The sequence below is a fragment of the Balaenoptera physalus genome (assembly GCF_965194825.1).
Source record: "Balaenoptera physalus genome assembly, chromosome: 2".
NCBI lineage: Eukaryota > Metazoa > Chordata > Mammalia > Artiodactyla > Balaenopteridae > Balaenoptera > Balaenoptera physalus.
Genome location: NC_138883.1, coordinates 24242291 through 24258012, shown reverse-complemented (window position 1 = coordinate 24258012; position 15722 = coordinate 24242291). Strand labels below are relative to the sequence as shown.

The window sequence follows — 15722 nt, the reverse complement described above, 5'->3', positions numbered from 1 at the left end:
CCCAAAAGAGTCTGAAATTATTTTAAAGACACATTAATCCACTACTCTTTGGCTCTTGATTGTTTATAGTAAGAAAGAAAAAAAAATCTTGAATTAGGTTTTTATTTTATGTTTCTAATATATGCAGAGTATATAATTTAGAAATTAAGTGCAATTTCTGGACAGCCTAGCCAACATCTAGCTGTGACTTGCAACCTCTCAATTTGGACTAGGAATTTTTTATAATGTCTGATTCAGTACTTGGCTGGTAAATATCTCTTTCTATCTTGAGGCCAGCTTTGCTGCAGAGACCAAGGCATGTATTGGCTAGAAATTCGATTCCGCAACTGCAGATGGTAAACATCTGAGAGAAGCATACGTGCTACATTTTGAGACTGACATAAATAAATAAAAAGGACATTGGTTTGGTGTCATTTTGCCCACAGCCATTTGGGTTTGGCTACATTTTTATAAATTAAGCCAACTGAGATTGTTGGTATTCCCAAGTCACCTTCATAGAAATGCCCAATTCTAGTGCCAAATTCCTTGGTGGCATTTTCAGGAGGTTACAAGGAGTGCTCCCAAGCGACTTTCCATGCTTAACTCCTAAATGTTCACGATTATTTTTGTGGGCTCCGTCTGGTTGTGCACACGTGTCTTTCAGTCTGGCCATGTACTACCCTTATTTCTTGATGTTTATCCTGACTAATGGAAAATCATTTTTCTGGACCATATGCCTTGGCGTTGGCTGTATGGTTGTGGGAAGGCTCTTGTAACCACTGCCTGTGCTCTGTCCAGTCCAACGTTTCCCTGCCCCTGCTCTGCTGATGTGGCTCTGACGAGGCCTGCTGCACCCTGGTCTGTGCATCCCCTGTCTGTGCTGTCTCTGGAGAACCTGTAGAGTATTTCAATTGTCTGTTCCAGTGATGTTGATTACGCCGATTGTGTTTTCATTTCTGTAATGTTACCCTGGTTTGCTGTACCTCTTACTAACCTCTGGTTATTGTTTTCGCCTTTTCTGTTCTTTTGCTAACAAAGTTGCGTTGACCAAAGCTGACCTGCAAGGTAGAGAAGGTTCTTGTTCCCATTACCACTTTGGACTGAAAGATGTCCTGGGTAACCCTTGGTATCTTATCTTTAGAGGACTTCAAGCTGTCACACCTCTTGGGCAGCAGCGGTTATGGGGAGCGGGCTGAACCCTGTGTTCTTTATGAACAGTGGCAGAAAACCCAAATCACTGCATGAAAAATAACAACCAAGGCGAGGCATCTTGGGGATGGGAGTATGATTCCATTTTGGGGGGACCAGAGAGGTTTGACAGCATCCTATATTGTGACTACCCACGGGCATATTAATCCACTTCTGGAAATGCCTCTCCAAGTAGTTGCCATGGAGGGGTTGGCTCCTTTTAATTTATTCACTAGAGACAGAAGAGAGCACTTGGAAAAAGAAAAAAAAAAAGCCCATTTGAGTTCTTAATTTATTATTTTCTTGGTCAGGGAGGTCATTTCTCAGAGCAGGACTTTTGAGTGCTTAGACCTTATGAAAGAGAATGCCATTTTCTCTTAACTCATTTTAAAGAAATCTTTTAGGCATTTGGGAGATACTAATCTCATTAAAACATTCTAGAGTTTTATGTCTCCTATTGGGCATTTTGATTGAGCACTTTAATTTCCTGTTTTGTGATTCTAAAGAAAAAAAGTACTCTTGGGGAAGAAGAGGATCTATCGATCTATTGATTTTATCCTGAATACCCTTTAAAATGCCTGCATGTTAGATATCAGTGAATATCTACTGCAGATACTGCTTCTTCTACCATTCAAAGAGGCACCTTGCAAAGCCTGTGATGGTTCACCTGTCCTGTCGTGTCAGGCTACTTTGACTCAGAGTAGCAAGATGAGAACCTGCATTTTAGGTATCTTTTAGCTGATAGTTAAGGGGAGAATTGAGCCTTGGATGGCCTCTGCGAGTTTGTGATCAGCACAAATTGTAAGAAGTGGTTAAGACAAAGGTAGCTTTACAAATTACTTTTCACCTAAAAGATCATTTACTTTGCAGTGACTTGTTATATGTCATGAAGGTAACCAGTACAAGTGTCTCTCTTGGGTGCATATCAACTAGATGATGTCTCTCTAGCCATTTTACTATAACTGTTCTTCATCCCCTCTTAGCAGATTCACAGATATGCTAATATTTCATAAAATTAGTGAAAAGAACATGCACTGGATTAGTACTTTGAAGTTCTAGGTAGCTGTACAATAGTTTTCAATTTCAAATATGTAGGGTCCTTTCAGTAATATGGAAGGCTGTTGTTTTTAGACATTCTATTCAATTTTCCAAATAGTTCTACTCCATGTCACTCTGTAAATGGAGGGGACAGAGAAGGGGACAGGATTTGATCTATAATGAGACAATTCAAGGTTGTCAAAGATCTTTGTGACCAGATTTATTAGATAAAACTAGACAACTGCATCTCCCCCTAGACTTTACCGTTCTTCATGGTAGCAACTGAGTGGATTTTGAATCCCCAGAAACTTACATGGGGACTCCATATATAGCAAAACAATCTTAAAATTTCCATTCAAAGGAGAAACGGTTTGTAGGAATCATACAAAGAACTAGTTGATTTCTATGCCTACTATAAATTGTTGACCAAAGTGTAGATATAGATTTGGGGACATAGTAGAGTGTCTTAATTTGCTCATTTATAGAAGCAGTCTAGTCATCAGTATGGTTTTTATGTGATTAGTCCATTGACTCAAACTCTCTTCCATTCTTGTAATGACTTAACAGTCTCTTTGTGGCAGGAGCTGTTATTCTTTGTAATTATTCTGAGTCATCTTACTCCTTCCCAGTATTATGGCAAAAGACCTTTAGGATGTGAATGCCTTTCGTTTTTATTTTCCTGACATTGGGGTATGGACCATTACTCATGCTGGCTTTTTCAGCTACAACCTGTGGGCACGGATAGGACTAATTAACGTTAAGTGTGAAGGACAATAAAAACATATGACAAAGAAATGAGGCAGTCTGAAAAGTAAAGGCACATTATATTCCTAAGGAAATATAACAGTGGGTCTAGGAAGTGGCGAGATGGGTCGGGGCAAGTCAACAGCTTGAATCCTCTTGTCATCGTGTTGCTGGAGTGGTGTTTTTAAAAATATTTATTTATTTATTTGTTTGTTTGTTCATTCATTCATTCATTCTTCTCCAGTGATTGTGCTGTTGAGTTTAACAGGAACTCAGCTACTCCTGTGTATCAGATACTTAGCGAGGTACTGGGATTACAGGTGAGGTACAGTCTGACATCAAATAAATCCGAAGGAGATCAGCCAGTAGCTACAGTGCAGAGTGAAAACTGCTGTGCTAGAGCGGACATGGAGTACGCAGTGTGTCTGCGGAGGAGGGCTGCTGCACTGGGTGGGGTCATGATGATGATGGTGGGTAGTCGGGGGATATTTTCTAGGCAGAGTTTGAACTGAGTCTGAAGGGCAACATGTTTTAGATGGATGAGAGGTGGAAGCTCACTTAAGAGCTCGGCCAGTTTGGGCACCTACAGGAAGCTCCACTGGGCTGAAATAATACTCACGTGGGGATGTGATGTACACACAGCCGGAGCAGTAGGATGGAGACAGGTGATGACAGACCTCTTGTGTAAGGAGTTGGACTTTACCCCAAGGGCGCTGTCAGGAGGACAGAGACCTGGATCAGATTTTCACCTTTTCAAGGTCACTCTGACACCAGAGTGGAGAATGCATGAGGAGGACAGGAAGCAGACGCAGAGAGTGGTTAGGAGGGAAGTAGCGTGTTCCGGGACGGAGGGAAGAGGTGTGAACCTGACAGCTGTTACTCTTGTGGGCTAAGAAGATAAACATGTTTCTCTCTCCGATGACGCCTCTGAGGGGTGAGGAAGAAGATGAGCTTTTTCTCTCCTGTGTGTTTCCCTCCCACCCCTGCCGTGTTGCTCTGTTTCATAGCAGATGCTTTTGTACATCATGACCAAAGGTGTCAGGGAGGGACTTGATTGACGGCCCTGGTTTAGGTCACACTTTGCGTCCCTCCAGGTTAAGAGAGGGAGTAGGAGCTCCCCTGAGGTCCATGGGAGGTGTTGCATTGCTGAGAGGTACAGTCCCTTGAACCTCAAGGTCCCTTGAATAGAATAACAATATCTATGGACTTTTCAGAAGTAATTTTCTAATTCCTCTTTATTTGCAAGAGGGGTATTCCTAGAGAGGAAATGATTCCCTAAAAGCATGTTCATTTAAGAACGGACCTGCTCAACTATAAAAGAAATATTAAGTTTGATCTTTTGGGAGTGAGGCAGATGAGTCCTAATCATGAGAAATAAAAGAATAGCTCTTTATTGGTTTAGGGGATTAATCAGAATATCCTCTCCCTGCTTTCCATTATAATGCCCCTTAGCAACTTCTATTTTTGGAGTTGAATGGCTTCTTTTCTAGAAATGTAAGTTGTCCCTCTGCCCAGATGATGGGCAGGTGGGTAGGAGAGGGCCAAGGATTGATCAGATTTGGTTCCAAGTGCTGCATATCCTAAGTAAGTCAATAAATTTTTTGAGTTTGGATACCTTGAAAACCCAAAGATTCTTCCAAGTCATTTTAGGTTAAGAGTTGGCATCAGCCAAATTCTTCTAATAGGTAATTCTCCAACTTTCCTTACTGTGAGGACTATAGTTCCTCGCTTCATTTTATCCAAAGCTAAGAGATGTATTACTTTCTCTGTTGTGTTTTGTGTAGTAAAATATAGTGTTTGACCTCATAGAAATCACTTCCTCAAAGATGGTTTGCATTATGGGAAATAATAAGAGAGACAGGAATTAAATGGAACTCTCCACAGTGGTTTCTGCCTCTTGTCTCCCAACGTTGCATGACAGAGGTTTTTCACAAAAGAACTGAAAGTATGACTTAACTACCTCAATGTGTTCATTTCTGCACTCCTGACCAATTACACACCCAACTAAAATGGGTAGAAATTGATTTTCCTTTCCAGTGGAATTGAGAATACCCTTTATTTGAGGGTTTCCTTAGTTCAGGCACATGCTAAGGATATTGTGTCTCCATGAAGATGACAGCCTTGCATGGTAGATATTGTTACCCCAGTTCATGGATGACTTTATAGATTTTACGTGTATTATCTGATTCAATCCTTATACCGTGTGAGGTAGAAACAATTTCTCCTTTATATAGATGGGGAAACTGGGGTTCAGAGAATTTAGGTAACTAGCCCAAGATCACATTGCTAGTAAGTAATAAAGCTGGATTTTAAAGCTTATGGCCTTTCCCCTACTGTGCTATATGGTGTGAGTCTGGATTTGCATATTTCCAAAGCAGAAACAGTACAGAGATAACCAGAGAGTGTCCAAGTGTCCTCCAGCTGACTTTATGATAGGTGGTTTTCATAGCAATACTATTTCACTAAGTTCTAGATGATTTGTGTCCAATGTTCATTAAAACAAAGTATTTTAAATTAGCTTTTTGTCCAGCCTGGCCTTAGAAATCCCTTGTCTCTCTCTGTGTTTTAAAAAATCCCCTCTACTGCTCCAACAAGCTGCTACATCAGTGCTGAGAAAAGAAGGAAAAGCAGAAAATGAGGTCCCAGTTTACATTTTCTGAGGCAGCATTGACTTTTGAGGACCTGTTCATGATTTTAAAAAGAAGGGATGATCTAATCATTTGACCTTTATTACCCAGGCACCCTCTAAAAATAGAGTGGATTGAGCAAGAAGGCTTTATGATGACACCATTCTCTCACCTTTACACACACTCCAACAAGGGCAGGCATTACTGTTACCTCTCTTGTCTGGAAGTGTCACGTGGGTAAATTGCTTTACTCACCAAGTATAATTATTCTTTGCTGTTCATTGGCCATTGAGAGAAGTGCTGTGCTAGAGCTGGCACCAGCACAGGAATTTTCAGGAATTTTGTAAGCTTATTGGCATCATGTAACACATATTCGCTTGAAATTGGCTGTGGTGGGAGTATTTTACGCCATGAAAATCAGCTTACATAAATGTTACAGATCAGGTTTTATGATTTGTTTTTCCCTCGGAGTTCTAGTTGTTAACAGGAACACAGGAAATCAAAGGCCACTGGAGATAAAGAACTCATGAAGGCGTCTTGGTTTCAACCAATTCCCATGCCCATCTTGACTTATTTTAACTCATTGTATGGTGAGAGGGCTGAAGTGATTGAGGAGAACCGGGGTGTTATTGAAACTGTCCCCATGTCCCACAACTGTTGGATTTTATTGTTGGTCTTTTTCACTCATCGCCCTAACCAAGCAACTGTTTTGAACCCTTGCTTGAGGAGAGGAAGCCGTAAACACCTGAGCATGCTTGATGAGCCCTGTCTCAGTGCCTTTCTGAGCATGAGCAAGGCATAGGTCCTGCCCTCAAGACGAAAAAGTAAGAAGATGTTGGGAACACAGCTGCTCTTAGGTCTTTCTGCCAATGAAATTTTATAATAACATTTAGGACCCTGTTCTCTGACTTTGCTTAATCTTCTGTAAAGTGGGAACTAGAGCATTCACTTCTCAGCTGGCTGTTTATGAAGAGGGATGCTTGACATATTTAAGGATCATTGCTTTCTTATTTTAAAATTAAATAGAAGTGAGTTGGGTTTCTGCCAATTAAAAGGGATGAATCTTATGTTGCCTGTAAATGACTCCCTTTGGAAAACCCAAGAGGACCCAACACTGTAAATGTAGAAGTACTTTGAGAGCTACAGAAGTATCTTTGTTGTAGGGACCAAGACCTATTTGCAGCTAAGTAAGGATAACCTTATCCCTAATGTCAAGAATACCTTTCATGAAGCCTCAACACTTTAATTCTTATATTTTAGCAATAGAGACTGTAGATTGTTCAGGAAGTTGGTAAGAATCTTTCACACATACACACATATGCACAGATACATATATCTATGTATATTCATCTTCCTTTTTTTGTTTTTTCTTTTTTTCTTTCCCACTCAATTACTGCTCAGTCATCCTTCCTCTGTGAAACAATGTAAATTTAAAAATGTAAAAGCGGAAGGGTTTATGAACTTACAGAAGTGGGAAATAAAATTGAAGGTGGAAGATACCTCTCTAAGCAGCCCATGGCAGCTCTCATACAGCTTCTTCCCATGGCAGCTGGGCTTTATATGGGACCAGCAAACCCTTTGACTGGCACAAAGTTCTACTGTGGTGATGCTTCACAATCAGGTTCCAGTCACAGATTCTAAGCCCTTTGACAAACACCTCATGCTGTGTGATTAAAGACGATGAATATTGTTAAACCAGCCCCACCTGGTCCCACCAGTGGGATACCAGCCTTGCCCTTTAGGATAAATGGATATTGGGAATCAGCCCAGATCTATCATTCCAGGCTCCCCCACTCACCAAGCCTATCTTTCCATTATGGCCAAGACCAGCTGGTGCTGGTTATTTATCCATTTTAAATTGGGATGTTTGAGGCATAGGTTTGGTTAAGTCCTACTTAGGCATTAACAGAAATACACTCTGATAACAAGTGTCCTGTGCTTCCAACAGCCCTTCTGTCTCAAGGACCTGCAAGTAATAAAAGACAGTCTGTCAACTTGTGATTTTTCGAGACCTTGAAGAGGAGTTGACTGAGTCAGTTTGCATGTACAGCAAAGGTGGATTTTAGCAGTAACAGGCATGAAATGACTGTCTGGGACAATTCTTAAAAATAAAAACAACCCCAGATTCAAGCAGAATAATGAGGAATTTGTGGCAGCCATCAGAGTTACCATGTGAAAAAAATAAAGAAAAAAGACACAGTGTAGTGCTTTCCAGTAAACTAAAAACAGAGCTGGGAATTAAAACCGAAATACCTACAAACATCATTGACAACTTACTTAGTCCTTTCATGCATTCTTCTGTTGCCTTGTCACTTTCCCTACTACACAAAGAAAGTCACCATCCGTTCTCAAAAGAATATGTGACTATTTTAGTGAGGATTCGTTACATATTTAATGCACCACCCCTATACAGGGGGTCCCTGAAGCCTTAGTGCAGTTTGAAGTTACTGTTAATAATTTAAAAACTTTCTAAATATGTAATTCCAAAGCTTTATGTTATCTTAGAGTATCTGGAATTTTAGGTTGATTTGGAAGAATGTTTTAGATAAAATTATTAAGTCTTCAGAAATATCTGTTATGTTTATAAACATACACATTTGATATAGATTTTTGTTCATATACTTAGACAAAACTAGATCTCTCTGTTTATTTTTAATTGAATTTTGAACAGAAATAGCATTTGAACATTTTCTTTGTTAAAATAGCCACATCCTTACATTAAATGTAGGTTAGCGTACTCTTGCTAATCTAATGGCAAGACACACACACACACACACACACACACACACACACACTACACCACACACACACACACCACACACACACACACCACACACACACACACTACACACCACACACAGACCACACACACACACTACACACCACACACATACACACCACACACACACCACACACACACACACACCACACACACACACACACACACACACACCACACACACACACACACACCCCACACACACACACCACACACTACACACCACACACACACCACACACACACACCACACACTACACACCACACACACACCCCACACACACACACCACACACACACTACACACCACACACACACCACACACACACCACACACACACACTACACCACACACACACACTACACACACACCACACACACACACCGCACACACACTACACACCACACACACACCACACACACACCACACACTACACACCACACACTACACACACACACACCACACACACACTACACACACTACACACACACACCACACACACACTACACACACACACCACATACACACCACACACACACACACACACACACACACACACACACACTCACTCTGGTTTATCCACATCCATAGAGGTTAGGTGGATGAGTTGTAGAGTTAGCAAGCTTGGGTTTGAGACCTCACCCTGCTACTTGTTACCTGTGGGACCTTGCAAAAAAATCACCTGACGGTTCTGTGACTTAGTTTACTTTTCTGAAATCCTTGCCTTCCAACTTGATCATCAGTCAAAAAATTCTTTTGTTTTTGAAGTTCTGGATGTCTTCCATGAGAAAATTGTTCCTGTTTTTCTGATTCTTTAATACTTATAATTGCTTCATCATGTGTTTATGAAGACTAAATGAACTAGTATCTGAAACACGCTTAGTACGTTGTCTGGCACATGATAAGTGCTAGGTAAGTCCCTTGTTTTGTTATTGTTATATCCTCGGTCTGATTCGTATAAGATCAAATTATATCAGTGGATGTGCAGTTAGAAACATTGTTTGAAGTTTTTCTTTTTCCTTTTTTCCAGAGCATTTTGATATGTTTCTTTACCTTTTCTTTTTCTTCCTTTCTTTTCTTCTCCCTTCCTTCCTTCTCTCTCTCTCTCCCTCCCTCCCTCCTTCCCTCTTTCCCTTCCCTTCCCTTCCCTTTTCTCTCTCTCTCTCTCTCTCTCTCTCTCAATTTTGAAGACAATGTGAGAATATGAGAAATAGATACAGATCTAAGATATAGTCTGTTCAGGAAAGGATGTCCTTAAATAGTTTGAAATAAGAAAAGGAGCTTATATTGCCATTTAGAAAGTGTTTTAGAGTCTAGCCCAAACTTGCACTCATTCAACGCAGTTATTGCATACTGTCCCTGGGCATTGGGGACCTGAGAGTCTTTGTCCCAACATCTGCTGAGATTAAATGAGTCTAACAGTTAAATCAGAAGAGGAAATGTGGTCAATTAAATACCACCACTACCCCCAAAATGTTTGGTTCCAAGTAGAACATTGCTTATATAAGTTGATACTTGTAAATTCTATGGATAAATTAGTTAGGAAAACCACATGGCTTTAAGTCACAAAAGAATGACTTTGGGGCTTCCCTGGTGGTGCAGTGGTTGAGAATCTGCCTGCCAATGCAGGGGACACGGGTTCGAGCCCTGGTCTGGGAAGGTCCCACATGCCACGGAGCAACTAGGCCTGTGAGCCACAACTACTGAGCCTGTGCGTCTGGAGCCTGTGCTCCACAGCAAGAGAGGCCACGATAGTGAGAGGCCCGCGCACCACGATGAAGAGTGGCCCCCGCTTGCCGCAACTGGAGAAAGCCCTTGCACAGAAACGAAGACCCAACACAGCCAAAAATAAATAAATAAATAATTTTTTTAAAAAAAGGAAAAAAAAAAAAGAATGACTTTATTTCTTTATTTTTTTTATTCTCTTGTTTTTTTTTAAAATTTCATCTATTAAGTAGAAGTATGTTTTTATTTTATTTTTTAAAATTTCTTCCAACATCTTTTGAATTTTCTTTTTTAAAAAAATTTTATCAGAGTATAGTTGATTTACAATGTTGTGTTAGTTTCACGTGTACAGCAAAGTGAATCAGTTATACATATACATATATCCACTCTTTTTTAGATTCTTTTCCCGTATAGGCCATTACAGAGTACTGAGTAGAGTTCCCTGTGCTATACAGTAGGTCCTTATTAGTTATCTATTTTATATATGGTAGTGTCTTGTTCTTTCTTTCATTCAATAATATTTTCTGAGCCCCTACTTTACACCGAATACTTTATCAGAAACTAGAGATATAAAAGGTGAGCAAAACAGACAAGACTTCTGCCCTCAAGGAACTCATATTCCAGAAGGATGAGGCAGACAATAAAGAATTTAATAAATAACTTAGTTACAGCCCATGTAATTGTTGTGAGTTAAATAAAGCGGGAAATAGGCTGGAGAGTAAATGAAATGCTGATGGCTTCCTTAAATAGGATAGTCTGAAGAAAGATCATTTTGAGCTGAAACTTAAAGAATAAATGAACCAGTCATTTGAAAATCTGCAGGAAGGACATTTCAGGCTATGGGTTGGGCAAGAGCAAAGGACCTTGAAGGTAGGGATGGTCTTGAAGTGTTAGTGCAGGGGTCCTGGACCTGAGCAGCTTCAGAACCACCCAGAGGGCTTGTCACAGCTCAGGTTCCTGAGCCCCGCCTCCAGCCAGTAGGTCTGGGTGGAGCCTGAAAACATGCATTTCTCACAAGCTCCCAGGGGATGCAGGTGCTGTTGACTCTGACTCAGGCCTGCGCTGTGAGCACCACTGTGTTAGAGAGGAACTGGAAGGAGGAAGGGGTGGCTGGAGCGTGGTGTGCTGGAGGTGGGTAGTAGGAAATGAGTCTGGAGGAGGAGGCAGGGGCCCTGAGATCTCACCCTAGAAAGGAAGTACGATTTCAGGCTCAGATGGATGAGAAGTCATTGCAGGTCCTCTGGTCCTCACTGAAACCCTGAAACTGCCCTTGTTCTTAGACGATTACCGTGTAGTCAGTCTTTGAGGGTTATCTGATTCTGAATGGCATTCTCCCATTAATGCATGGGAAACAAATCCCGTGGACTTCGGAAATGGCCTATAATTCCCTCTGTATGGGATTCCGACCAACCTTTGACAAACGGGACTGATTGCTTGCTTTGCAGAGAACCATTCTCCCACGCCCAGGTTTTAGAAGTATGAGATAATGGCAAATCCGGGGGCTGCAATTCAGATCAGCTCCACATTTACAGAAATACTTTCTCTGCATCTGGCACAACGTAGGACATAACCAAAGCATAGTACATGCTTGGTAGAGCAGCGACATAACCAAAGCATAGTACATGCTTTCTAACTGTAGGCAGCATTCACTCTTTTTGGGACAAATAGTAAAAAAATGTGAAAGAATTAGAGGATTATGTAAGCAGAGTAGAGTGCCATGTGTAATAAAGTGTTAAATATTATCATATATAAATGTTAGTGATGCGGATAATACGTGCCGTGGCCACTAGGAAGTGGGAGAATTGTTGTCTGAAGTTACTGGGGAATGTTTGATATCCAGGAGGCATTTTAGCTGGTCCTTAGAAAATGGTTAAAATTTGGCTAAAGGGGAAGAGAAAGACATGGGAAAACTTTTGTCTTTAGATTCAATGAACATGCAAAGAATTATTGTTTTCCCAAAGTTTTTGCTGTTCTGCTGCATCCAAGGGAAAGCTTTCCATGTGTTTCTGATTCTTGAGCACAACTGAATTACTAGCCCATTGTCTGGTGAGAGCTGTTTGGTCAGGGAGCCCCATGGACTTCTCAGAAGCTTTTGTCCTTTGAAGGAAGCTGTCGTGATTTGCCATTGTTAATGAGCCTTGTACTACACAATGCTCAAGTTTAAGACCCACTGAGAACATGACCATGAACCTCCTTTCATCTCCACATGGGGGAACCACATGGCATATAGGAGCTGCAGAAACCCAGCAGCTGTGCTGCTCCCCCAGTGTTAGTAATTGTCTTGAACTTTCTTATGTCATATCCTAATAGCTTTGTGTTAGGAGTGATGGTCTGTACTGCTTCTACCCTTCATGAATAAATGCAAAATGTCTTGCCACCCAGAAGACAACCCCTTTGTAGTCATGCATCTCTTTTGAATATGCACCCTTAGGACCCGATAGGCTTATAGTTCAATATTCTGTGCCTGTGTGAGGCTTAGCCTGGAAATTGTGGAATATGCACTTACTGCAATGGATATATTTTTACTGTGTCAAGGGCTTTTTTGCATCAGATCCTGACTACTACATTTGATGAGTCAAAGGGCCCACCTCCTTTGCTGAGGCTTTCTGGGGAATTCATGGAGTTATCCTGAATATTAAAATATTTCCTGTTAGCTTAGATAATTCCAAAGGTGTAGGTTTATCTTTAATGCCAAGATAAAGGCAGAAGATAGAAGTGAAAAAGAGAATGGTTAAAGAGAGGTCCCAGGATGACCTAGGAAAATGGCAGAGATCGCCAAACTTTTTCAGTTGCTCACTCATATCTGCAAAAGGTTTTGAGAATGTCCCCAAGATAGGTATACTTTAAGAAAATGAACATAATTTCTAATATTTTCTTCCTATACTTCAAATACACCCTCTGGTATATGCACACTCTGTTTGAATACATTCTTCTGTAAACCTAATTCAGTAGGTTTCTTCTAATTCTAATTCTTCTAATTCAGTAGGTATGGGGTGGCCCAATAATTTGCATTCCTAACAACTTCCCAGGTGATCTGGTCTGAAACTATGCCTTAAGAACCCTGAGGTAGTTAGTCTCAGAGTTAGTTTACCTAAGTTGGACATCAGGATCCTTTAATTATCCAATGTGTGACCTTGGGTAAATTATTTTAGTTCTGTGAGCTTAGTTTTTAAAATCTGTGGTACAGAGGTAATCATAATTCCTTACATTTTAGGGTCACTGGCGAGCTTCATGAGATAACCTAGACAAAGTGCTTCTCACCCAGTGCTTATCGCCTACAAAACAACAATACATGCTGGCTGCTTTATCCTCCTCCTCCTCCTCCTCCTCATTATCATCACACATCTTTCTAGTGTCACGAAGTAGACTGTAAGAACTTTTGTGCCCTAATTCACAAGAATCATGGGAATGCCTTTTTCTGCTTTAACATTATTCATTTAGAAAGACCATGCTCCAAGTGAGATATCTTTCTACTTGAATGGTAGAGATGAAGCTCCTTTGCAAAGCCTGCCAAAAAGAGAACAGTGTGTTCAGCCCTCTCCCTTCTGTGTGTAACTGTTGATAGTTTGTGGCTAAGTGTGTATTTCTGTTGTCTTCTGTAGTGAATTCTTCTTGCATGATAAAGAGTTGACATTTTTGGCGGTTGTGTCTTTGAATGTTTTGGGGCATGAGAATAGTAAATTCAGGTGATTGCTTTAAATTTGATTAATTTTAACACTTTTTTCTCTCTCTCCTTTTTTCTTCTTTCCTGCTCTTCTTATGAATTACTAGGACCAAGTACCACCTGCCAGGAGGATTCATGCGCCAACCAGGGGGTCTGTATGCAGCAGTGGGAAGGCTTCACCTGCGACTGTTCCATGACCTCCTATTCTGGAAACCAGTGCAATGATCGTGAGTACAACCTTTTCATACTTGGGATATTTTCAAAGAGTTCAGAGGTTTGGAGAAACCATAAGGGACATTACGTAAAAGGATGGCTCTTCTGAAAGATTCATAAGCAATTTCTCATCCAGAAACTGGGAAAATAAAGGACTAATGGTCTAATGGCAAAGCGACATTTCTTGTTCAACAATACTAGATGTTTTTCCATTTACTTACTCCCTGTTTTCTTTAGATTAGATTACCTTTGACAAACAAAACAATTATGACAATATTTTTGTTCTAAGGAGTTCAGTTTTCCATTAATTAAATCATCTGGATAACAATTTTGAGACTCTCCCACTTACATTGCCTAGAACTTGGAGGACATTTAAGGAATGTAGCTATTTTCTCAAAAAGTCTGAGTTTAGAGAATTTTGTAGGCCTCCCAAATGATGAAGACATTAAGAGAGTTTATTATTTTTTCCAACTAGAAATGTTTAATGCATTCTCAAGGGTCTTTCAAATGTAGGCAGAGATTCCCTCTGGCTAAATTTATTGATATCTGTTTAGTTTATATATACATAGTCATTCTGTTTATATATATGTATTTCTATTCTGTGAGTATGTTTATATGTATGTATCTGTGTATTTGCTTCGTATTGGAAGAGAGCCAGTTGTTATTTTTGTCCACTAGTGATGCTTCGGGTACATCAACTGTTTTAATTCTAGGAGAAGACTGATTTCATGAAGGTGATTCTAGCACTGATGGTGGAGAGACTTCAGTTCTGTGGGAATCTATAGCCTGTGTCTCCATGTCCTTCTAACATGGCCACTTTTAGAAATGAGCAAACACTTGAAATTTCTGAATACGTATTGCAAAGTGATTTGTTGAAAAGCCCTGACTTAGTGGGTCCTGCTGACCTTCTCATTTTCTAAGTGCAGCCTTCATGGTAGGAGTTTATTTTATAACCTGAACTCATAGTTGTCATCAGTTGGTTTTATAAAAAAGATGCATAATGTTATCTGAGCAAATACTAAAGTTACATTACAGTTTGTGCAAGTGGGAGCAGGTGCCAATTACAGTGCTATCTCTGTTATGTCTATTTGGTTTTCCTTGATTCCTTATATCTCAACTTTTTTCATGTGTGTAGTTGTCTCCTGTCCTATTTTCCATTTTTTTCATAGCCTTTTTTCTTTATGTACCCTGTCAGTCTCTTAGGATACACTAAGGAGAAACAAGTGGGGAATCTGGAAATGTAGAGAGAAAATTCTTTGAACCTCATTGATCTAGGTGTCAGCATTTGCCTCTGGATTTATAATGCAAAGGGCACACTGTCTGCAGAAAGCTTTGGCATTAGATGGCTCTTTCCAATTATTTGGTATTATTTTTATTGAAAGTCCTGTTTCCATATTTATGATTTGGAAATACTGTTCCACTCTGAAGCAGGCAGTGATGGACCCATCCAGAGTTCCTGAGGAATTGTTCTATATGCTCTTTCTTTTCCCTCCAATTTGTCTGCATGGGAGGCTTTTTTCCTAAGTGGTAGCATAATGCTTCTTTATCCTCACAAGTTTGTTGCATATCACACATACATACCACTCCCAGTAAAACATGGTCAGGAAGAGACTGCACAAAGGAAGGACAGAAAGGTAAGTTACGCTAACTGCGGTGCATAGGCGCAATCTTCAGAAGGTATGTATGCATTTTTTGCTCACTGAAAAAGTTCCTTTCTGCCACCCAGGCTAGGCATTGTTTTCTGCTAAAAATCAACCAGGATTCTTTC

At 40.3% G+C, this 15722-nt stretch overlaps 1 protein-coding gene across 17 annotated transcripts in view; it reads left to right on the top strand.

The window, feature by feature from the left end:
* The window catches only part of NRXN3 (neurexin 3), a 1702647-nt gene that overhangs the window by 817253 nt on the left and 869672 nt on the right, over positions 1-15722 (top strand). For all 17 annotated transcript variants that reach the window (XR_014260952.1, XR_014260953.1, XM_082451199.1 and 14 more), the window contains one exon: positions 13849-13968. Coding sequence is in view for 15 of the 17 variants with exons in the window: in XM_082451199.1 (XP_082307325.1) it covers positions 13849-13968 (120 nt within the window). In the remaining 2 variants the exon portion in view is untranslated. The remainder of the gene's footprint in view (positions 1-13848; positions 13969-15722) is intronic.